Source organism: Puma concolor, chromosome D4, assembly GCF_028749965.1.
Source record: "Puma concolor isolate L17-30 chromosome D4, mPumCon1.1.hap2, whole genome shotgun sequence".
Taxonomy (NCBI): Eukaryota; Metazoa; Chordata; class Mammalia; order Carnivora; family Felidae; genus Puma; species Puma concolor.
In genome coordinates this window covers 50946845-50972999 of record NC_141679.1, presented here as the reverse complement: position 1 = coordinate 50972999, position 26155 = coordinate 50946845, and the positions used below count along the sequence as shown (strand labels likewise).

The window sequence follows — 26155 nt, the reverse complement described above, 5'->3', positions numbered from 1 at the left end:
TAGAGCACTCCTAGTACCTCTTGACTGTGGAGAAGCCACAAGAGAAAAATCAGACTGCGTCTGCATATAGTAGCTGACATGGAGAATGCGTAATAATATGCAGAGTTTTTAGAAGTCCCCGCCTATTCCCACAACCCTACAAGAACATACCATCCCCTAGTTATGACTACCCATAAAAAAGCAGAACCCTACCTCCACCCAAGCGACTCAGATCCCGTATCTGACTGTACCTGCACCATCCCCTTTCAGTGTGTACTTGTGCTTTGCAATAAAGAATCTTCTGCTCCACTTTGACTCCTTCTTGAATTCTTTCTCACAATGAAATCAAGAACCTGGCACTAGGCTGGTGGTTGAGGTCGCAAGGCCGGAGAACTCTCCCGCATTTGCCATATCACCCTTAGAGTTCTCTGTTCAGATTCAATGCATTTGCCAGTGGTGTGGTCTCCTGGCTTTCCTCTTGCCCCTCCAAACCATTATCCACAAAGTACTCCTTCAAGTATGCTCACTTCCCTGCTCAAGACCTAACTATGGATCCTCATCATGTCTAGAGTAAAATCTAAGATTCATACCATGACCTGCCAGGCCTTGCACAATTGAGCCCCTGCCTCCTCTTGCCCTCACCCAGTACCCTCCAGTGCCATTGACCTTTCAGTTCATCCAACTGACAGTGTACCAAGCTCCCTTCTGTCTCAGGTTCTTTGTACATGTTGTTCTGCCAGCAGTGCTCCAGACCTCCCACTACTCTCTGGTACCTTTTAACTCATCATTCAGCAATTAGCTCTGATGTGACTTCTTCACAGGGGCCATCCCCAAACCCCAGTTAGGCTTGTGTGTCATACACCTTCACACAACTTACACTTTTCCTTTGTTGCAATTTTCAGAATTTATTATTCTTAGAGATTTTGTGTGATCATTTGACATTGGTCTTCCCTATTAGACTATGCATGGTCTCTCTCTCTCTCTCTCTCTCTCTCTCTCTCTCTCGAGCTTAGAGCAATGCAAATTTATTCTTATAGTTCTGGAGGTCAGAAGTCAGACACAGGTCTCACTGGACTAGGATCAAGGTGTTAGCATGGCAGTAAGGGAGCTCTAGGGGAGACTCTGTTTCCTTGTTCTTTCCAACTTCTAGAAACCACCTACATTCCTTGACTCGTGGCTCCTTCCTCCATCTTCAAAGACAACAATATCATGTCTCCTCAACTCTTTTTTCCATTGTGATATCTCTGACTATAACTAAGAAAAATTCTCTGCTTTTAAGGACTCATGTGATTACAGTAGGTCCACCCAGACCATCCAGAATAATCTCCCCATCTCAAAGACCAAATATTCTCAATGGGGTGAAATAGCAACCCCAAGGTGGTTAAAATTGGTTCTTGCATGATTGGAAAAGCCTCAGATAATACAATGGTTTGTGGCCCTTGAAAGAGCCATAACATAACATAACGAAAGAGTTCATAAACAGATATGCAGTACATTCATGATACTAACATTTTATGGTGTTGGGAGGAGAGTTTGGGAATAAATTTCTAAAGGGGCTCCTTAGTGAGGTGATAATGATAAAAAGGTTGTAAAACACTGCACTGGACTCTAAACCCCGAAAGGACAAAGACCATGGAGGTTTACCAGGTGCTGTGTAATGTTTGTCAATTGAATTTCTAGTGAGTTCTATAGCTCCACTAACCTATCCTTCTTAAAAATGCACACCTGTTTTTTTCCTCCCCAAGAATGTATGCTATGTATGTAGAATCTTTCAGATTCTGCCAGTGTTTTTAGTTAGGGCAGTTTCTGAGAAGAGGGCACTGCTGTGAGTAAATTCATTCATTAAGTCATGCTTCCCTTGTATGATCAAATAAGACCACCTGTTTGCTTAAACCATCAAATGCTTATTTTATTATAGCTATTAATACCAATATCTTATAAAAGGGATACTTTTACAAGAATGAAACAAACTGCCCCAAAGCTTCCTCTACGTAATTTACCATTTTATTTTTTGTCTTTTAATAATTTTTATTGAGGAACGCCTGGGTGGCTCAGTCAGTTAAGCATTTGACTTCGGCTCAGGACATCTCACAGTCCATGAGTTAGAGCCCCTCATTGGGCTCTGTGCTGACAGCTCGGAGCCTGGAGCCTGCTTCAGATTCTGTGTCTCCCTCTCTCTGACCCTCCCCCACTCATGCTCTGTCTCTCTCTGTCTCAAAAATAACCATTAAAAAATTTAATAATTTTTATTGAGATATGCATAATGTAAAGTGCAAAAATCTTAAGTGTGTTTAGCTCAAGGGACTTTACCTGGGTACACACCCACGTAACCATGACCCAGACTGAAACACAGTACATTTCCAGCGCCTCCTCGCCCCCCGAAAGGGAACTCTTGTGCCCCTGCCCTGTCAATAGGGAATTATTTTCCTGGCTTCTGTCATTATCAATTAGGTTTGTCTGTTTTTTAACTTTATATAAATGGAATCATAAAGCATATATTTTTGTTGCTCAATATTATGTCTATGTATTATTGCAGGAATTAATTTTTTTGCTATTTAATATTGCATTGTAGGATGTTATGAGCTGAATTGTGTTCCCCCAAACACAATTATTATGTGTATGCATATGTGTATGCATATCTGTTATGTACTTAAACAGATCCTACATTGAATTCTTAACCCCTAGTACCTTGGAATATATTTGAAGATAGGGTCTTTAAAGAGGTCATTAAGTTAAAATGGCATCATTAGGTCTGTTCCTAATCCAATATAACCGTTGTCCTCTTTAGAAGATTAAATCAGGACACACACAAATGGAAGACCATATTAAAAATACAGGGAAAAGAGAGCCATTCATAAGCCAAGGAGTGAGGCCTTAGGAGAAAAATCAGCTCCGCTGAAACCTTAATCACTCACCTGGCCTCCAGCACTTGAGAAAACAAATTTCCATTGTTTAAGCCACCTAGTCCGCGGAACTTTGTACGGCAACCCTAGCAAACCGTTGTATATGAATATACTACAATTTATGTATCCTTTATGATGTTGATGGATGTTTGCGTTAATTTCAATTTGGGGCTATTATGAATAAAACTGCTCTGAACATTATTGAAGATGCCTTTTTGAACATACACCCTCATTTCTTTTGAGCATGTATCTAGGAGAACTGCCAGGTCATAGGTATGTGAATGATTAGTATATATTTTCAGTTTTCCAAAGTGGTTGTACCAACTTGTATTCTGGTAGCAAAAAGCCTTGCATTTTTTTTTTTTTAATGTATAAACTATGATTAAAGACACTGATTAAATTACCTAATGGCTATTTCCATTTTATGGATATCAGTAATTATGACATGAAGAGGCATCGGTAACCTAGTAAAACAGATGTTTCTATGCACTGATGCTGTGTGCTGTGACTTCCACCAAAAAATAAAAATGAGAACTACTGACTCTTCTGAATCTTAGCAACATGGTTTATTTTTGACTTATTTATTTTCCATGGGCAGCAAACATTCCAACAAGCTTAAAAATAAGGTAATTTGTCTTGTCTGCATATCATTTCCTTCCTTTCAAGAACACGCAAGATATAAGAAATTATTTTGATCGTGTGAATGTTCTACTGAATAAAACAGATCAGGGCTTTTTTCCAGTAACCCAAAAAATATTAAAGATTCTTTGGCAGTTTACACAGATCCTCAGGGTACAGAATCCAAATGTATAAGGCTGTATTCAGGCTAATGTTGTTATTGGTCTTTCAAAAAAAGATTAGGTTCTGGGCATTTACATTTATTTCATTTATGGGAATTAGCTCTGGGATAGCCCAAAGATTCCTAATCAAGTAGCAAAATGGGTCAAATACAAGTCAACGTTGGTTATCTTGCTTCTTAATCTTTAACACAACAGACTCAGAAAATAAAATGGTCTAGAAAAGATGGTGGAGTATTTGGAGTCAGGAGACCCAGGTTCAAAACTCAGATTTACTTCTTAAGAGATATGCTACCTTACACAAGTTAACTAACCCCTCTGAATTTGTTTTCTGACTGGTGAAGTGGTCATAACAACATCTATCACCCACAGTTCTTATAAAAATTAAATAAGATGAGGTATGTGAGGCACTTAGCTTGGTGCCTTTTCTTTCTACAACACATATCAGAGAGCTGCTTGCTGTTTTTGTCTAAATGAGTTCATAAGAAACTGACAAATTTAGGGACGCCTGGATGGCCCAGGTATTTAAGCATCCGACTTTGGCTCAGGTCATGGTCTCGCAGTTTGTGAGTTCGAGCCCTGTGTCGGGCTCTGTGCTGACAGCTCAGACCCTGGAGCCTGTTTCAGATTCTGTGTCTCTCTCTCTCTGACCCTCCCCCACTCATGCTCTGTCTCTCTCTCTCTGTCAAAAATAAATCAACATTTAAAAAAATTTTTTTAATAAAAAATAAACATTAAAAAAAAATACTGGGGCACCTGGGTGGCTCAGTCAGATAAGCATCCGACTTCGTCTCAGGTCATGATCTCTCAGTTTGTGAGTTCGAGCCCTGCATCGGGCTCTGTGCTGACAGCTTGCAGCCTGGAGCCTGCTTCAGATTCTGTGTCTCCCTCTCCCTCTGCCCCTCCCCAACTCATGCTCTGTCTCTCTTTCTCAAAAATGAATAAACGGTTTTAAAACACGTTTTAATAAAATGAAGCTGACATTTAAAATTCCTTGTGGTATCCATGTATACCAGCCAAGCTAACTTGGATTTACCTCCACGTTGCTTCTTCCGCTCAAGCCAAGAATGTACATACACCCACTTAGATTAATTTGAATTTTGAAATACTAATTCAGAGCAGGAAGAATACTCACAATGCTGAATATGTGAAAGAAATCATTCATGTTCATTATATAGCATAGTCTGGATTTCATAATAAATGAGTAAGCCTCAAAGTATTTGCCAAATTATCCTGTGCAATAGTGAATAGAATGAAGTCAAACTTTTCATGAAATATTAACACTATAAGACATGTTGTTCCAGACACAACTCCAAGCGTTTTTACATATTTAACAAATTTTCACAGTAACCCTGAGAGATAGATAAACTAAGCTTTATTTTCAAATAAAGATAGGCTCACAGAGGTAAAATTCAATTGCTCAGGGCTATAGACAGGTGTCTGGCTACTAGGGACAAAAATTAAACCCAGGGCTATGTGACTCCACAGGTCATATACTTAATTCCTCCCTTCCATTTTCATGCATATAAAAAGTTGTTAAGAGAACAACAACAAGGAGAGGGAAGATGGCGGCATAGGAGGATGCTGGGCTCACCGCGCGTCCTGCTGATCACTTAGATTCCACCTACACCTGCCTAAATAACCCAGAAAACCACCAGAGGATTAGCAGAACGGAGTCGCCGGAGCCAAGCGCAGACGAGAGGCCCACGGAAGAGGGTAGGAAGGGCGGCGAGGCGGTGCGCGCTCCACGGACTGGCTGGAGGGAGCCGGGGCGGAGGGGCGGCTCGCCGGCCAAGCAGAGCCCCCGAGTCTGGCCTGCAAAAAGCGGAGGGGCCTGACGGACTGTGTTCCGACAGCAAGCGCGACTTAGCGGCTGGGAGGTCATAAGTTAACAGCTCTGCTCAGAAAGCGGGAAGGCTGGAGGACAAAGGGAAGGAGAGCTGCTGAGCCCCCGGACAACAGAGCTCAGTTTGGTGGGGAACAAAGGCGCTCGCCAGCGCCATCTCCCCCGCCCATCCCCCAGCCAAAATCCCAAAGAGAACCAGTTCCTGCCAGGGAACTTGCTCGCTCCGCGCAAACACCCAACTCTGCGCTTCTGCGGAGCCAAACCTCCGGCAGCGGATCTGACTCCCTCCTGCTGCCACAGGGCCCCTCCTCAAGTGGATCACCTAAGGAGAAGCAAGCTAAGCCTGCCCCTCCTGCCCCTGTGCACCTTGCCTACCCACCCCAGCTAAGACGCCAGATCCCCAGCATCACAAGCCTGGCAGTGTGCAAGTAGCCCAGACAGGCCACCCCACCCCACAGTGAATCCCGCCCCTAGGAAAGGAGAAGAGAAGGCACGCACCAGTCTGACTGTGGCCCCAGCGGTGGGCTGGGGGCAGACATCAGGTCTGACTGCGGCTCCGCCCACCAACTCCAGTTATACACCACAGCACAGGGGAAGTGCCCTGCAGGTCCTCACCATGCCAGGGACTATCCAAAATGACCAAGCAGAAGAATTCCCCTCAGAAGAATCTCCAGGAAATAACAACAGCTAATGAGCTGATCAAAAAGGATTTAAATAATATAACAGAAAGTGAATTTAGAATAAGTCATAAAATTAATCGCTGGGCTTGAAAACAGTATAGCTGACAGCAGAGAATCTCTTGCTACAGAGATCAAGGGCCTAAGGAACAGTCACGAGGAGCTGAAAAACGCTTTAAACGAAATGCATAACAAAATGGAAACCACCACGGCTCGGATTGAAGAGGCAGAGGAGAGAATAGGTGAACTAGAAGATAAAGTTATGGAAAAAGAGGAAGCTGAGAAAAAGAGAGATAAAAAAATCCAGGAATATGAGGGGAAAATTAGAGAACTAAGTGATACACTAAAAAGAAATAATATACGCATAATTGGTATCCCAGAGGAGGAAGAGAGAGGGAAAGGTGCTGAAGGGGTACTTGAAGAAATAATAGCTGAGAACTTCCCTGAACTGGGGAAGGAAAAAGGCATTGAAATCCAAGAGGCACAGAGAACTCCCTTCAGACGTAACTTGAATCGATCTTCTGCACGACATATCATAGTGAAACTGGCAAAATACAAGGATAAAGGGAAAATTCTGAAAGCAGCAAGGGGTAAACGTGCCCTCACATATAAAGGGAGACCTATAAGACTCGTGACTGATCTCTCTTTTGAAACTTGGCAGGCCAGAAAGAATTGGCACGAGATTTTCAGTGTGCTACACAGAAAAAATATGCAGCCGAGAATCCTTTATCCAGCAAGTCTGTCATTTAGAATAGAAGGAGAGATAAAGGTCTTCCCAAACAAACACAAACTGAAGGAATTTGTCACCACTAAACCAGCCCTCCAAGAGATCCTAAGGGGGACCCTGTGAGACAAAGTACCAGAGACATCACTACAAGCATAAAACATACAGACATCACAATGACTCTAAACCCATATCTTTCTATAATAACACTGAATGTAAATGGATTAAATGCGCCAACCAAAAGACATAGGGTATCAGAATGGATAAAAAAACAAGACCCATCTATTTGCTGTCTACAAGAGACTCATTTTAGACCTGAGGACACCTTCAGATTGAGAGTGAGGGGATGGAGAACTATTTATCATGCTACTGGAAGCCAAAAGAAAGCTGGAGTAGCCATCCTTCTATCAGACAAACTAGACTTTAAATTAAAGGCTGTAACAAGAGATGAAGAAGGACATTATATAATAGTGACAGGGTCTATCCATCAGGAAGAGCTAACAATTATAAATGTCTATGCGCCGAATACCGGAGCGCCCAAATATATAAAACAATTACTCATAAACATAAGCAACCTTATTGATAAGAATGTGGTAATTGCAGGGGACTTTAACACCCCACTTACAGAAATGGATAGATCATCTAGACACACGGTCAATAAAGAAACAAGGGCCCTGAATGAGACATTGGATCAGATGGACTTGACAGATCTATTTAGAACTCTGCATCCCAAAGCAACAGAATATACTTTCTTCTCGAGTGCACATGGAACATTCTCCAAGATAGATCATATACTGGGTCACAAAACAGCCCTTCATAAGTTTACAAGAATTGAAATCATACCATGCATACTTTCAGACCACAATGCTATGAAGCTTGAAATCAACCACAGAAAAAAGTCTGGAAAACCTCCAAAAGCATGGAGGTTAAAGAACACCCTACTAACGAATGAGTGGGTCAACCAGGCAATTAGAGAAGAAATTAAAAAATATATGGAAACAAACGAAAATGAAAATACAACAATCCAAACGCTTTGGGACGCAGCAAAGGCAGTCCTGAGAGGAAAATACATTGCAATCCAGGCCTATCTCAAGAAACAAGAAAAATCCCAAATACAAAATCTAACAGCACACCTAAAGGAACTAGAAGCAGAACAGCAAAGGCAGCCTAAACCCAGCAGAAGAAGAGAAATAATAAAGATCAGAGCAGAAATAAACAATATAGAATCTAAAAAAACTGTAGAGCAGATCAACGAAACCAAGAGTTGGTTTTTTGAAAAAATAAACAAAATTGACAAACCTCTAGCCAGGCTTCTCAAAAAGAAAAGGGAGATGACCCAAATAGATAAAATCATGAATGAAAATGGAATGATTACAACCAATCCCTCAGAGATACAAACAATTATCAGGGAATACTATGAAAAATTATATGCCAACAAATTGGACAACCTGGAAGAAATGGACAAATTCCTGAACACCCACACTCTTCCAAAACTCAATCAGGAGGAAATAGAAAGCTTGAACAGACCCATAACCAGCGAAGAAATTGAATCGGTTATCAAAAATCTCCCAACAAATAAGAGTCCAGGACCAGATGGCTTCCCAGGGGAGTTCTACCAGACGTTTAAAGCAGAGATAATACCTATCCTTCTCAAGCTATTCCAAGAAATAGAAAGGGAAGGAAAACTTCCAGACTCATTCTATGAAGCCAGTATTACTTTGATTCCTAAACCAGACAGAGACCCAGTAAAAAAAGAGAACTACAGGCCAATATCCCTGATGAATATGGATGCAAAAATTCTCAATAAGATACTAGCAAATCGAATTCAACGGCATATAAAAAGAATGATTCACCATGATCAAGTGGGATTCATTCCTGGGATGCAGGGCTGGTTCAACATTCGCAAATCAATCAACGTGATACATCACATTAACAAAAAAAAAGAGAAGAACCATATGATCCTGTCAATCGATGCAGAAAAGGCCTTTGACAAAATCCAGCACCCTTTCTTAATAAAAACTCTTGAGAAAGTCGGGATAGAAGGAACATACTTAAAGATCATAAAAGCCATTTATGAAAAGCCCACAGCTAACATCATCCTTAACGGGGAAAAGCTGAGAGCTTTTTCCCTGAGATCAGGAACACGACAGGGATGCCCAGTCTCACTGCTGTTGTTTAACATAGTGCTGGAAGTTCTAGCCTCAGCAATCAGACAACAAAAGGAAATCAAAGGCGTCAAAATTGGCAAAGATGAAGTCAAGCTTTCGCTCTTTGCAGATGACATGATATTATACATGGAAAATCCGATAGACTCCACCAAAAGTCTGCTAGAACTGATACATGAATTCAGCAAAGTTGCAGGATACAAAATCAATGTACAGAAATCAGTTGCATTCTTATACACTAACAATGAAGCAACAGAAAGACAAATAAAGAAACTGATCCCATTCACAATTGCACCAAGAAGCATAAAATACCTAGGAATAAACCTAACCAAAGATGTAAAGGATCTGTATGCTGAAAACTATAGAAAGCTTATGAAGGAAATTGAAGAAGATTTAAAGAAATGGAAAGACATTCCCTGCTCATGGATTGGAAGAATAAATATTGTCAAAATGTCAATACTACCCAAAGCTGTCTACACATTCAATGCAATCCCAATCAAAATTGCACCAGCATTCTTCTCGAAACTAGAACAAGCAATCCTAAAATTCATATGGAACCACAAAAGGCCCCGAATAGCCAAAGTAATTTTGAAGAAGAAGACCAAAGCAGGAGGCATCACAATCCCAGACTTTAGCCTCTACTACAAAGCTGTCATCATCAAGACAGCATGGTATTGGCACAAAAACAGACACATAGACCACTGGAATAGAATAGAAACCCCAGAACTAGACCCACAAACGTATGGCCAACTCATCTTTGACAAAGCAGGAAAGAACATCCAATGGAAAAAAGACAGTCTCTTTAACAAATGGTGCTGGGAGAACTGGACAGCAACATGCAGAAGGTTGAAACTAGACCACTTTCTCACACCATTCACAAAAATAAACTCCAAATGGATAAAGGACCTGAATGTGAGACAGGAAACCATCAAAACCTTAGAGGAGAAAGCAGGAAAAGACCTCTCTGACCTCAGCCGTAGCAATCTCTTCCTCGACACATCCCCAAAGGCAAGGGAATTAAAAGCAAAGGTGAATTACTGGGACCTTATGAAGATCAAAAGCTTCTGCACAGCAAAGGAAACAACCAACAAAACTAAAAGGCAACCAACGGAATGGGAAAAGATATTTGCAAATGACATATCAGACAAAGGGCTAGTATCCAAAATCTATAAAGAGCTCACCAAACTCCACACCTGAAAAGCAAATAACCCAGTGAAGAAATGGGCAGAAAACATGAATAGACACTTCTCTAAAGAAGACATCCGGATGGCCAACAGGCACATGAAAAGATGTTCAGCGTCGCTCCTTATCAGGGAAATACAAATCAAAACCACACTCAGGTATCACCTCACGCCAGTCAGAGTGGCCAAAATGAACAAATCAGGAGACTATAGATGCTGGAGAGGTTGTGGAGAAACGGGAACCCTCTTGCACTGTTGGTGGGAATGCAAATTGGTGCAGCCGCTCTGGAAAGCAGTGTGGAGGTTCCTCAGAAAATTAAAAATAGACCTACCCTATGACCCAGCAATAGCACTGCTAGGAATTTATCCAAGGGACACAGGAGTACTGATGCATAGGGGCACTTGTACCCCAATGTTCATAGCAGCACTCTCAACAATAGCCAAATTATGGAAAGAGCCTAAATGTCCATCAACTGATGAATGGATAAAGAAATTGTGGTTTATATACACAATGGAATACTATGTGGCAATGAGAAAAAATGAAATATGGCCTTTTGTAGCAACGTGGATGGAACTGGAGAGTGTGATGCTAAGTGAAATAAGCCATACAGAGAAAGACAGATACCATATGGTTTCACTCTTATGTGGATCCTGAGAAACTTAAGAAAAACCCATGCGGGAGGGGAACAAAAAAAAAAAAAAGAGGTTAGAGTGGGAGAGAGCCAAAGCATAAGAGACTGTTGAGAACTGAGAACAAACTAAGGGTTGATGGGGGGTGGGAGGGAGGAGAGGGTGGGTGATGGGTACTGAGGAGGGCACGTTTTGGGATGAGCACTGGGTGTTGTATGGAAACCAATTTGACAATAAATTTCATATATAAAAAAAAATAAATAAATAAAAAAATAAAAAGTTGTTAAGATTTCCTATCCTGGAAAATATCCTAACGTCATCTTAGTGCTCAGATAACATTTCTATCTTGGAGCAGCACCCAATGATACATAAAGGATACAAGCTCTACTTCTATAAAATGGAGCTTACCTTTAACAGAAATGTTGAAAGGCTTTTCCACCATCCCAGCCACTGTGTTCACACTGCAGACCCAGACCCCTGAGTCAGGGGGGAGGATCCGGTGGATGGTGAATGTGGCCACTGACAGATGACCCGTATGGTTGAAGTCTTTTGGCTGGAAGGGATGAATACAAATAAAAGCTTCTAGGGAGGCAAAACACACGAAAGGTCCATAACACTGACCCCACCTCATTGTTTGATAAGAAGTTTTCTAGGAGAGATTAAGAAACCAAATGCAATGCTAGTATAATCATTGGCTTATTTCCAAAGCTATTGTAGTAGCCCTGAAAGTTTATATTGGATAGATGCCCTCTCAGATCCTGCTGTTGTGTTTGTATGTTTGGGAGTGTGGGGTAAACACTTACAAGCTAGGAATCTAATTATTTTAAAGAGCTTCTGGTAACATTTGTTCCTTCCCGGTTTAATACGGAGATGGCTGGTGAGAGGACAAAATGGCTTCCTAAAATGATTGAGGAGCTGTCAAGTGTGGTGTTGTGGGAAAAATCAGGGCTCTGAGGACAAATGAACCTCAAGTCACATCCCTGCTCTGTCACTTTTCACCAATTTCTTAATTACTCAACTTCACCCAGCCAATTTCCACTTCTACAAGAAGGGAACAGGTAATGCTTAGCAACATGTTGTATACAGTATGGTTGACCCTCACTAGATGGTAGCTCTTACTTCCAATAACTCGTGAAAAGGCCAACAAGATTTGAAGAAGCTGTCAGTTTGTTTCACTACCTAATGAATTCTTTGAGTGGAATCAAGAACATCTGATGTGTCGACACCAGTAATGGCACATTTTCTACCTATCCTGCCCTCAAGAGGTCACTCACATCTACCCTATTGTCAAGGTGATGTTCAATCATCTTTGAGAGAAAAAAAAGGTAACCACTTCAAAATCTTTGGATAAGAAAATACATCAACTTTCTGATCACTTGTGACACAGAGAAATTTGGGGAAGTCCTGTCTGTGCTGCATTTGGGATTGTTGGGAGAAAAGAGGCAAACATATTGGAGAAGTTGTTTAGTCCTTTCCAGCAGAGAAGAACTGCTATGACAGCACACTAACCAGAGCTGAGCGCCAGCAAGGGCAGAGTGAAGTAGTAGGAGGGCCAAGGAATGTCCTCAGATCCAAGGGATTCCATGGATCATGGTTTCTGAACAGGAAATGTGGGAGCAGATTCATCTAGAGTCAAAAGGACTGTGCTGAACTCCCCTCTTTTACACACTGCTAATTTTTGCTCCCAAAAGCATTGTAGAAGTAGACCAGTCATCAAAGCACCATTTCCTGATAGCACTGGGGGGTAACACACGAATCTCCTGCTGATTCATGGGGCCACACCTACCTTGCCACACACTTTGGTGGCCACAAGACCACCTCATTCTTCCTGATAGGAGAAGTTAGAACATGGGGATAGTTCAGGGGGCCGAGCCTTGCACAGGCTGACACATACTTCTCAACACACACAGTTGGAAAGTTCTGCAGGATGAGTGCCAGCCTTGGTGGATAGACTGTGGTGGTCTATTTCCAACCTTGCACCGTAGCTCTGGCCAGGCTGTGTTGAATCTGCTCTACCTCCCCAGAGACATGGCATTTTGTCAAAGCTAACAGTACACTGGCTTAGGAGGACACAAGCCCTGTGTGGAATCTAGCCTTTAGTGAGGGGATTACTGCATAGAAAGCATCTAGTGGTGTCAGGAGACAGGTTATGAATGACTCTTACATGGAGCACCGTTCCATCCGGCTTCACGAGAGTCATTTCTTCATTAGCAGGCAGTGGCCAGCCAGACGCCTTGCAGATGGGATTAAATTTACCACTGTTAACTTCTATGTGATCCGGCAAATCCTCTATCTTTGGGACCATCCTTGGCATGCCTGCATGAAGAAAACAACATTGTGGCATCTAATCTTTAACACAGCAGCAAGAGTAATACAAGCAGCTACCATTTAGCAAGTTACACCCCAGGTAAGAACTCCGCAAATGTTATATCATTTTATCATCACATAATACACTTTTAGGGGGTATGCTCTTATATTCCCCATTTTACAGATGAGGAGACTGAGGCTCTGAGTCCAAAATCAAGCTCAGATCTGTATGAATCCAGAGTCCACACTCTGCCATAATGCCCTGCTCTCCTCCATGGTCTGGGATGGACAGTCTCTGTATTAAAATGATTATCATGGCCACATCCCCCTGGCCTTACTTTTCAGCTCCTTTTACTTTTTAAGAAAATGTTAACAAAAACAAAAGCAAAGAAAAAAAAACCCAAAACTAGGTTCTCATTGACTCAGCCCATGACCCCACCTATTTGCTGATCCTCCATTCTTATATACAAGACATGTCTCATTGATTGGGAATCTCCAAGTAGCAGGCGATTAAAAACATTCACATTTACATGCCCGAAGTAGACTATAACTGCCCCAGACTGGTTTCTAGGCAACAACCAATCAAAAGTGTTGCTGCCAATACTGAAAGAAAAGGTCTCCGGTAGCAACAACAAGGGTATCACGACTCCTTGCCGAATACCTATGTAGTAGAATGGATAATCCTGAAATAGAACAATTTTATTCTCAATCGTAAGGTATTTGAGAACCTCAGACCCTTCGTAAGTAAACGTGAAACGAGGCAGAAAGCAGTCCATCACATAATGAGGAATGTGGATGATGTAAGTGCCCCCAGAGCGGCAGTGACTTACATGCTGTTTTATGGAGGGGCAGGGAGAGGCCACAGTAAACATAATATTGATATTTTATATTGATATCTTGTTTCTCGGGCCCAGATTATGATGAGGAAAGGGTATGGAGCAGGAGGGAAAGAAGTCTAATAACGGCAGAGGTAATTACTTGATATATCTGTAGACTTGAAGGGATTATGATTAGAATCTACCAGATTTTGGGGGCACCTGTGTGGCTCAGTCAGTTAAATGGCTGACTTCGGCTCAGGTCATGATCTCACGGTGTGTGGGTTCGAGCCCTGCATCGGGGTCTGTGCTGACAGCTCAGAGCGTGGAGCCTGCTTCAGATTCTGTGTCTCCCTCTCTCTCTGCCCCTCCCCCACGCTCACGCGCTCTCTCTGTCTTTGTCTCTCTCTCAAAAAATAAATATTAAAAAAAAATTTAAAAAGAAAGAATCTACCAGATTTTTCAACATCAGATGGTACTCGAGTAGGAATTTTAAAAAGTGCTTTGATATTTTTTTTAATTTTAATTTTTTATAAAGTGTATTTATTTTTGAGAGAGAGACAGAGAGAGCGAGTTGGGGAGAGGCTGACAGAGAAGGAAAGAGAGAATCCCAAGCAAGCTCCACACTGTCAGAGTGGAGCCCAATGCAGGGCTCAACCTTGAGAACCGTGAGAACATGACCTGAGCCGAAACCAAGAGTCAGATGCTTAACCGACTGAGCCACCCAGGTGTCCCAAAAGTGCTTCCATACTTTTAATCCAGTGAAGTCTTTCCTTCATCTTTGCCTTGTGTTTCCTGCTGTCAGAGGTGCAGGGGGAGGGAGAGCAGAACTGGGGGGAAGGAGACTGCTCTCTGAAAGCCAGGGGGGCAGGGTCTGGGCCTGAGGTTCTCACGCCTTTTGCAACATCAGACTTAGAACAGAAAAGCAGGCATAAAATTGAAAATCCAGATCCTTCAGCTTCTCAGTTGCCTATTTTCAACACGATCCTCCGGCAGCCCCAAGACCTTTCCCTCCCTTCCTAGACTCTCCCAGGTTCCTACTCTGCAGTAGAGTCCGAACATGGCGGAAAGAAGTGAACATGGAAAGCTCAGCCAAAGCCTTTGGGAAAACAGTCGTTGGTATTTTCCTCCCATATCTGTTCTGATTCTAATTTTTTTTTTTTCAACGTTTATTTATTTTTGGGACAGAGAGAGACAGAGCATGAACGGGGGAGGGGCAGAGAGAGAGGGAGACACAGAATCGGAAACAGGCTCCAGGCTCTGAGCCATCAGCCCAGAGCCCGACGTGGGGCTCGAACTCACGGACCGCGAGATCGTGACCTGGCTGAAGTCGGACGCTTAACCGACTGCGCCACCCAGGCGCCCCAAAATTTTCTTTATAACAACAGATGGTAGGGAAATAAAAAGGAATGAAGCACTGATATATGCTACAATACAATTAAACCTCAAAATAGCATAGTCAATGAACAAAGCCAGCCACAAAAGACCACATAATGTATAATTCCACTTACAGTTTATGAAATGTCAAGAATAAGTACATCTACAGAAACAAAGTAAATTAATGGTTGCCAGGGGCTGGGAGGAGCAGAAAATGGGGGTTACAGCCAGTAGGTACAAGGTTTCTTTTGGTATGGCAGAAACATTCTAAAATTAGATTACGGTGATGGTTGCACAACCCTAAATATACCAAAAAAATTATTGAACTGTACATTTAAAAGGGATGAACTTCATGAATAAAAATTCTGCTTCAATAAAGCTGTAAAAATTGTGGATTGGGGGGCACCTGGGTGGTTCAGTTGGTTAAGCAGCTGACTTTGGCTCAGGTCATGATCACACAATTCATGAGTTCAAGCCCCACATCGAGCTCTCTGCTGTCAGCACAGAACCTGCTTCGGATCCTCTGACCCCCCCCCCCCGCCCCTTCCCCACTGGTTCTCTCTCTATATATCTCCAAATAAATAAATAAACATTAAAAAAAAAAAAAAGAGCGGGCTGGAGTTGGTCTGTGGGTCAGGTTTTGCTCTAGGGTAATTTCTGAACTAGAATTATTAAAATTTCATCTTGAGGGTAATCTTTTTGTTTTTCCTTCTTTTTTATATCTTGCTTTTCAAAAATAGCCTGCATCCAAATCCCTCCAAAGCAGTTCTTCCCTGTTGTGCATATCCAGGGAAAAGACTGGTCCCAGAGAAGGGACAAGAGGTAGGCAGAGCCCTCAGCTACCCAGTCATCATTGAATGTGCCACAAAGTGCCTATGGTTTACTCCTAGTGGAAGGAGAAACGAAGGCCACAATGAGGGCCTGCATAAGAGAACTAGAATGGTGTCCTTTAGGACTCGGGATATATTCTTCCCACCTTCAGGATGGAAATAGAAGTGGCTTGAGGAATGTGGGCTGCTGGGGCAAGAATTATAACCAGCAAAGCTCAGCTCAGACATGCTGAACATGGCCCGAACTACAGTGTTACCTTGCTTTACCTTCTTTCTCACACTGGAGCCCTTGGCGTTCTGGAGAGCAGAGACATCCTTGGAACCGATCACACGTCTCCCCGTGGCTGCACCTGCATGTAAGCTTACAGTCTGGCCCATAATAACCAGGCTGGCACGCTGCAGACAAAGACACCAGAACCACCGTTACCACGGGGGAAGGGGGAAACTAAGGCTGTGGGTGGCTAGTTTTGTCTAAGCTATTTATCGGGCGAGATAAAATCCTAAAAATTATATCCACTGTTACTTTTAACTTTTTTTAAAGAGGACTACGAGAAAGTTATCAGTTACATATGCGGCTTGCTTCTATTTCTACTGAACTGCTCTGCACCAGAACATTGTTACCAAATCACCAGGACTCCATCATAGTTCTCAATATGGCAGATGTGGAAGCAGCTGATTTTGTGAGGTAAATACTGACAACCCTTGGAGCTATGGTGAATTCACCATATTAGCATTCATGAGAGAGGGTCTGGCAACCTTGACTGCGTGTTCGTGGCAAGCTACTGTATCACAGGACGTGTGAAACCGTACTTGAAAGATGTGAAACACATACCACTCAGTCTCACTGAACAGGAAGGTATATTTTAGAAAGGGCAGAGGGACCCTTTGAGTAGGTGAAGTTAGTACTGCCTAAGTAAGGTCCACAGAAGAAAAGACCTTCCTCTATTTTCATATCCCAAATCCTGTCTGGATCGGGCCTAAGAGTCCTGATATTTATATCCCACTGAAAAAACAAATCCTCTATGGCCTTCCAACTCCAAGTGTGGTCTGAAAACCAACAGCATGAGCACCATCTGGGAGCTTGTTAGAAACAGAGATGCCCAGGTGCCAGTCCGGACCTATGGAATCAGCACCTGTGTTTCAATAAGAACCCCAGGTGATATGCATGAGAAGTACATTCTATAAAGTCCAGAGTCTTAATTGTGAAAACATAATTAACTTCGGATGAAAACATCCGTGATTCAAAACCCTGTAGCCCAGCATTGGGCCGCTGACTGGACAGCCCGGGTATATCCCACACTATTATTTCCAGCAAGCTGGACCTCCTTGGTATACCTGCTAGAACTTTCTCTGTTCAGGGGTGTGACTGGTACGTACCTTCATTGCACTGCAGACCCTGCCACCCTGTGGCACAGGAACACCCGTAGGGGTCTGGGAGACAGAATACATACGACTTGCATCCCTCCGGTCCACTACACCTTTCTTTACAAGTTCTGCCGAATGTGTGCAGTTCGCAAGCTTGGAGGGGAAGGAAAAGAGGACTCACAGTCAAACAGTCAACCCCTTGGAATGTAGGAGTCTTCTTTTAAAGGGTCTCTCCTAGGCTTGTGAATATGGAAAATAAGCCAATCTCAGCTGTGGCATGGACAGCTTTTCAGTGGCCGGCAATCAAGCACCTCTAGGAAAGGATACCTTTTTCCAATTCACACCAAGTTACCATATGGCCTAACACAAGCCATTTAGTTTCTGTTCCCAATTGTGTCCAGGGTTCGAATTCTAAATCCAGCAATGACGGCTTTTGAAATCTACAACTTACTCAACAAGTACTCTTGACTTACCCTTCTCACATGTCCTCCCCATAAACCCAGGTGGGCAAATGCATTCTCCTGTATCCTCATGGCAGATACCGTTGTTCATACAAACAGTGCAGACGCGGTTGCATTCAGGTCCCCACTTCTGAGCTTCACATCCTTTCAAGGAAAACAAGGCTCTGGTGAGTAGAGCACATTAACTCAGCCAACATTTACTGGGCACCCACGACCTGTCAGTCATTTTAGTGGACACTGGTAAATGAAGATAATCTTTGCTCTCTAAAAGTTAATGGTCTTATATGAAAAACAGACATGGAAACAGGAAATAAGGATCGAAATAAAGACAAGGAGTATCTAATCCTGTCTTGGGGATGGAAGAGGATACACAGGAAGGCTTCCCAGAGAAGGTGTGTGTGAGTTGAATCTGCAGGACCACGTAATTAGCCAAGAAGACAGGCTGCAGAGTGTGTTCCGAGCAAAAGTGAGATAGGGGTGGAAAGCCTGGCGTGTTCAAGAGCTGCGGGAATGGTTACAGATAGAGCAATGGTTTTCAAAGTGTGATCCCTGACCAACAGCTTCTCCAGTACCTGGAAATCTGCTGGAGATGCCAACCTCAAACGTACTCCCCATCCATGACCTAATGAATGAGAACCCTGGAGGTGGTCTAGCAACCATGTTTACCAAGTCCTCCAGATAATGCATGCCAGAGTGTGAAAACCTCCAGTCTAAAGTACGTAGAGCAAAGAGTCAGCTAAAAAAGCAAGCAGAAGCTAGTAGCATTCACCTAGTTTTTCAAGAACATTCAAGAAGTGAAGCAAGACACACAGAACCTAAAATACAAGAATGGTAAAATGCTTCTAGATTCTTTTTCATGGAAAATCGCACCAGGTGATTTTCGATGGTTAATTACATCCAAGGACACCTTCTGATGTAAGGGAAAAAACTCAGGGGGATTTGGATGACCCTTTGTGGTCAGGAATTTAACTTCTCATCTGAAAGCAACTAGTGTCTTTATCCCTGAATATTAGTCTCACGGTGGTAAGCTTGGACCTGTGCCTACAGCTGATGTAACTTTATAACTGCTTTGGCAAGAACTCCTGGTTATCAGTATTTTCTCTGAAATAAGCAGGAAGACTGTCTACCCAGACCCTTTCTTACAGACTTCCACTTAATAGATAAAGCTACAAAATGTCTAAAAGCTAATATTTACATGCCTTAATATATAAAGGGAAAAATACTTCTGCACGATTAGTGATTTCTTGAGAGCCAGACCACATGTTATCTGCACATGTTGAAAACTAATGATGGCAGCCTATGGAGATGATAGTGGGCTTCCTCTTATATTAAACTATGTCTCTAACTATATACTTCTCTATAGACCTGTCCCAGCTTCTCCCCTAATCCTGGCAAGGGTGAAAGAATAAAGAGTGGGGAAAGACTTGGGGTGACCTCTTGGGGATGAAGAAGCCAGGTAAAGAGTTTGTTGATGAGCAACAAGTATGCAATCAGGCTTCTATGATTTTCTTCAAACACCCTGAGGTTTTATATTTCAGGAAACCAAATACTCATGCATACAGAGAGAAATCCTATAAACTCAATGGTTGTGAGAGATCTTTTGTCAGAGAGAGAATTTATATTGGAGAGAAATCCTATAGATATAACCGGTGTGATTTTTAACACGAAGTCTTTATGCATCGATTATTCCTAGGTTTCAATTCATCCTAGAGAGACACCCTACAGTTATGACAAATGGACAAATGCCTTCGGCTATACCTCATTTCTTTTCTTTTTTTTTTTTTTTAATTTTTTTTCATGTCTTTATTTTTGAGACAGAGAGAGACAGAGCATGAGCAGGGGAGGGGCAGAGAGAGAGGAAGACACAGAATCCGAAGCAGGCTCCAGGCTCCGAGCTGTGAGCACAGAGCCCAACACGGGACCCAAACTCATGGAGTGTGAGATCATGACCTGAGCTGAGGTTGGACGCTCAACCGACTGAGGTGCCCCTTTACATCATTTCTTAAAATATCAAATAAATCATACTGGGGAAAAATACTCTTAAATGGGATGGGTTGTAGCCTAACTCAAACTTTCTTAGAACGATTTTAGATATTATCCATGCTTCTCAAATACTTCCACCAAAATACTCCTAAAAACAGCAAAGGAATGAACATGTGTTCTAGCAATCTCAAGGTATAAGCTAGAGATCAAAATGTGTTTGAAATCTTTCACTTTATCTTTAAAAATCAGGTGAGTTTCAAATTCTAGTCTACATTAAGTTGTGTTTGTTTTCACATTTAAAAAAAAAATGTTAGGGGCACCTGGATGACTCAGTCGGTTAAGCGTCCGACTCCTGGTTTTCGGCTCAGGTCATGATTTTGAGGTTTGTGATCAAGTCTCAGGTTGGGCTCTGCACTGACAACCACGGAGCCTGCTTGGAATTCTGCCCGCCCCACCCCCCCTTTCTCTCTCTCTCTCTGCCCCTCCCCCACTTGCACGTTCACTCTCTCTCTCAGAATAAATAAATTTTAAAAACATAAGAAAAAGAAAGTTAAGTCTTTTACCATAGGTCAACATCTGATGTTTCTGATATTGCTAGAAAATGTGCCTACATACCCCAGACTCTGAGTACTGCTGGTACATCTAAATGAAATGAAGATAAACTGTGCTTTTGCCATTTGGACTCTCCATGAGAGCAGTGGGATAAAAGCAGATTTCACTTGACCAAACCAGATGAACCACACTTTTCATACTTCTACTACCATTCCGAGGGGACAGGGATTCATCTTATTATCCTTGTATTTTCATACCAACACAATGCTGGACACAGAGTTATGATCAATACACATTTGTTGAACAAACGAATGAATAAATGAATATAATGCAAAGCAAAAGCAAAACTGTTGATGAGTTAAGAGATTCCGATCATTAGAATGACAGAGTGGCCCAAATACTTAGGCCTGGGTATTTAAGAGCATGAAGGCTTGGCAGAGCCGGGAAAATTCAAGGCAAGTTTTTCTCTCTATAAATCAATCTCTTATAAAAACTAATGGTGGATGGTTACTCCCCACTTTGGTAGTTGTAAGAGGGTGGGGGAGCTTTTACTAGTTTTACTTCATGCACATTTTTCAAACATGAAAACAGAAATCCCATTTGAGTGTTACATGATCTGGAAAGTGTGGGATTTATAGGAGACTTAATGTTTACATATTAGACCTACCTAGAAGACCCAATTCCTCCCCACGTAGCAGATACCTTTCAGGGAGACTGCCCAACTCACTGTGATTCCCCCTTCCTATGGAATGATGCTGCTATTCAAGTGGGAGGTCCTAGGGCCCGCACTGTGGTAAGTGGTTCCGCACTTGACTATAGCTCATTGGTCTAGGCCAGTAGACATCTAGCATATGTTACGCCAGTCTGATTCTTTACCCTGGGAATTCAAACTTTGGAAGTAAAAGAAACACTGCTGAAGCACAGTTAGGCTAAGAGTAGCATCCTAGAGAGAAAGTCCATCTGCCCCCACCAATGCTGGGCCCCAGATCCTTCCTGGGGCCTATCTTTTCTGGAAACTTGCTTGTCAGCTGTTCCACCAATTTTTAAGAGTCCTTAATATCCTTTCAACCAATCCCTGGTTTTTGCTTAAGTAGCCAGAGTCAGCTTCTGTTACTTGTAACTAAAAATCCTAAAAACCAAATCATCACAGACTGTGGCCTCTCAATCACTTACTCCGGACTATCAGCCTGGTGAAGGCCGAGGTGAAGAGGTTTCCTCCTATGTACCTGGCTGAGTACACTCCAGCATCCTGGGGCTGAGCATGAGGCAGATGCACTTCTAAAATATCAGGTACTTCGTGCCGGGGCACTGAGTGGATGAAGGAACCTGGTGAAGGGAGAAAGGTGGAGAACAGTGGGTCACACGCAGACACTCCTGTCTCCCCATCTGGCCTCTCCACTTCATCAGCTCTCCCTGACTGGATACAGAAAATGTGCTCTAGCATAGTGGATGTAGGAGAAGAATGAAAAGGCTGAGCTATTCAATGCTCTCCCAAAAAGTGAGAAAGGTACGGTGAGAGAGCAGACAGTTTAGTCTACGCAATCTACCACCAAACATACGAAGACAGAGGTAAAGCTAAAGTGCTTATCTTCTGCAGGGAGAGATGAACAGGCAAAGGTACCCCTGCCAACAAACCAAGTAACCAGGAGATAAATACCTAGAATCACTACACCAATCTGGAAGTCCCATCCATCCATAGGACTCAGAATAGTCCCCATCAATATTTCACCTGGGTCCGGCAACTGCCACCAGGTGGTGCCAAACCCATAGTTGGACCTGGACAGATTTGTACAGCACAGTTGGACTCCCAGAACCACTGCCAGTTGGCTTCCCAGTCTGAGCCTGGTCATCTCCTTAACCTCTCAATCAAACAACCTCACATTTTACATGGCTGGATTTGGGACCTCACTTATCACATCATGATGGGGTTTTATTGTACATTCACAATTCCATATTACACATTCATAAATACAAAATGTATGTACATTCATATATGTATATGAATCTGTACTTTGCTTGATGAAGCAACCAACCACACTGCCTATTAGAGCTTCTTTAATAAAATTCAATGGGCTTGCATCATAGCGCTTTACTTCAAACATCTGCCCACCAGACTGCACCAGGGTAATGATCCAACAACATATTTTGCGTTATCTGATGTCTCACATCATGGTGCTGGAAGGAAACAAAACACATACTCACCATTTTTGTAAATCACTGCATCTTCTTCTCTAATCAACACCTTTTTGAAAGATATGTTCACGTTATCTCCCCTGTCCACAGTCATGGTTAAAGTAGCTGGTAGGAAGGAAGCTTTTAAAAGAGAGAAAACAAACAAGTGAGATGAGGGGACACACTTTCTCCAGGAGCAACTGAACTACGAATTCAGAAGATGAGGGCGAGCGTTTGCCAGGAGTCAGCTCAAGTGTAGGATCTAAAAGACAATGACAACTAATGGGTTTCAAACTTCACTAAGGTTTTGAAGAATGTGATGAAAGGAACAGTCATTTTCTCTGTAAAACTGTAAGAATGTACACACCACCTACATATACACATTTTTTCCCATACAACTATTGGGGGAGAAAAGGACTTTATGCTGATTAATATGTGTTATCAAACTAAGACCTGAGATTAATCATAAACTAAAACGATGAATCAGCCATCCTTCTCCAATCCCTACCAAGTTTTCTCAGAGTGGAGAGGAATAGAAATGGTTAAACATTTGCCAAATGACTTGTCCCTTCTGGGTGGTGGTCCTTTTCCATTGTGGGGATCCAGATAATTCTAATTGCTTTAGAATGCCCTAAGCATTTCTCAAATGGAATTAGCATCATGCTGGACTTATTACTAATGGTATAAATAATGGAATATTGAACACTAAGGCAATGATGGGACCCAGTATACACACACATACACATATATATATAATTATATGTTTGTTACATAATTATAAATACATAATTAGATATATATTACTATATAAATATATAATTCAATACACACACACACACACATATACTGACACAGTTATGGGACTGGGCAGTACTGGAAGGACACTGGGGAAGCTACTGCACATTTGGCTTATAAAACCATTTTGGAAACATCTGTCTTTGTGTCAGCCTTAGAACATAACAGTGCCCGGGTCTCTTGGTTTGTGGGACAAGATGTGTGAATAACATGTTCTAACATTCTTCCAGCCACAACAGTTTCTGAATTCCCTTAATTTACACCATAATCTACAGAGAGCCACAATTACAAGAATGGAGGTGTGATTAATTTTAGTCTCTATTAAGGTAAGCCAATTTTTAAAATTTTCAGCTTTATTGAGATATAACTGACATACAAGTTAAGCCAATTTTTAAAATTTAAGGATCACCACTAGGAGAAGATAATCAGAATATACAACTTTCTGGGGCACTTGCCTGGCTCAGTTGGTTGAGTGTCTGACTCGTGATTTTGGCTCAGGTCACGATTCCAGGGTCGTGGGATTTAGCCCTATGTGGGGCTCCACACTGAGTGTGGTACCTGCTTAAGATTCTCCTTCTCCCTCTGCCCCTCTCCCCGACTTGTACAATCTTTCTCTCTCTCACTTTAAAATAAAAAGTAAATAAATAAAAAGAATCTATAACTTTCCTAAACATGGAGGGCAGGAGAGAATGGAAATAAAAAGACCTAAAAGGAGAGGAATAAGTCCAAATAAAAATCACAGCATAAAGAAAATATAGATTATGCCAAATATACATCAAAAGCCAGAGAATCTCAGAATGAATTAAAATATCTATTTTTTTCATGAGCTACACATTAAATGTAATGACACATAAAATTGAGAATAAGGGTGAGAAAAATAGACACCAGACTTACAGTATTTGAAAGAAGCTGGTATTGCAATATTTATATCAGAAAAACATCATTTACTTTCAAGGCAAAACTAAATTTTAGGGATAAATATGATCTTTACATAATGACTGAAAAATGGGAGGCACCCTGGTAGCTCTGTCAGTTCAATGTCTTACTCTTATTTCAGCTCAGGTCATGATCTCATGGTTTGTGGGATCGAGCCCCAAGTCGGGCTCCACGCTGACAGCACAGAGCCTGCTTGGGATGCTCTCTCTCCCTCTCTCTCTCAAAATAAATACATAAACTTCTAAAAAAAAATGAAAGAGCAATCCTGAACTTGTATAAGCATCTATAACAACAGTGCTTCAAAATCCATGAAACAGAAACTGACAGAATGAAAGAAACTGACAAATCCACAAGCATAGTAGAAACCTTCAGAAGCCGATTCAACAAACAGACCAAAAATTACTAAGGACAAAAAAAAAAAAAAAAAAAGAAAAGAAAATCTGAATAACACAATTAAAGATCTGTTGGCTATTCATGGATCCCCATACCCAGCTATGTGAGCGTACGTTCAGGCATATTGCCTCCCTTATTAAGCCACAAAGCACATCTCTATAAATAAAAAGACACAATATCCTATAGAACAAATTCTCTGACCAGGAGGCACCTAAATTAGAAATCAATAGCAAAACACCCTGTACACTAAGGTTTGGAGAGCTATGGAGTTTCAGCCGAGGACCAAGCCTGCTGAGGACCACTGGGTGAATCAGCCTTCCTTCCTGCCGCTTCTGTGGCTTTCAGAGAGGTGGCTTGAGAGAGGCTGATTCAGTACTATGCACACCATGGGCTTGGAGAGCTACCCTGTGAGGGCAGAAGATGCCTTGAACTATACTCAGAAGGTCTCAGCTTTTGGTTCAGCTGCCCATTCTCCTCTGTGCCTGCTGACCCAGGCCTGATGCCCTGCCAGGACACCCACATAAATGCCTTTGGTGCAGGCAATGACACGGTGACATGGGGCAACCTTAGAGGGAGAATGGTATAGATCAAAGGGCACCATGAGCTCTGGAAGAGGACAGTCCTGGGCTTGAAGCCACCCTCTGCCAGTTACTAGACCTCTTTGAATGAGTTACTTAACCTGTGAACATCTCTGCTTACTTGTCTGTAATTTGGAAGTAGAAGTATTTACTTTGTTTATTTTTTAATGTTTGTCCACTTTTGAGAGAGACAGAGACAGGGTGCAAGCAGGGGAAGGGCAGAGAGAGATGGAGATACAGAATCCAAAGCAGGCTCCAGGCTCGGAGCTGTCAGCACAGAGACCCACACGGGGCTCGAACTTGTGAACCACGAGATCATGACCTGAGCCGAAGTTGGACACTTAACCGACTGAGCCACCCACCCAGGCGCCCCCAAAGTATTTACTCTGAAAGGTTGTTAGGAATATTAAATAATGGATGCCAAACCCGTGGGTACTTAGAAGAGGCCAGTATCCTGCCCAAATATAAACCAACAGCAACACTGCCGTGCTGAGCTGTGCAGGATGGACATGAGCGGCAGCTTGCTCACTGGTACTGACATGGATCAGCCGTGCAGGGACTGGCAGGGGGACTTGACGGGGCACCCTCTCACTCTGACAAGATGCGTCCATGAGCAATCCTAACAGTAGCAGCTCCTGCTCTCTGAGACATGACCCTGGGCGCCTGTGAGAATCTTTTCTGACCATTTC

The 26155-nt window shown here is 42.3% G+C and overlaps 1 protein-coding gene across 3 annotated transcripts in view; it reads right to left on the bottom strand.

The window, feature by feature from the left end:
* TEK (TEK receptor tyrosine kinase) overlaps window positions 1-26155 on the bottom strand; it is a 118587-nt gene that overhangs the window by 39869 nt on the left and 52563 nt on the right. For all 3 annotated transcript variants that reach the window (XM_086685424.1, XM_025919889.2, XM_086685423.1), the window contains exons 3-9: window positions 22795-22905; window positions 21766-21918; window positions 18070-18201; window positions 17609-17749; window positions 16499-16627; window positions 13067-13218; window positions 11311-11455 (exon numbers count right to left, since the gene is read on the bottom strand). In XM_086685424.1, coding sequence (XP_086541550.1) covers window positions 11311-11455; window positions 13067-13218; window positions 16499-16627; window positions 17609-17749; window positions 18070-18201; window positions 21766-21918; window positions 22795-22905 — 963 coding nt within the window. The remainder of the gene's footprint in view (window positions 1-11310; window positions 11456-13066; window positions 13219-16498; window positions 16628-17608; window positions 17750-18069; window positions 18202-21765; window positions 21919-22794; window positions 22906-26155) is intronic.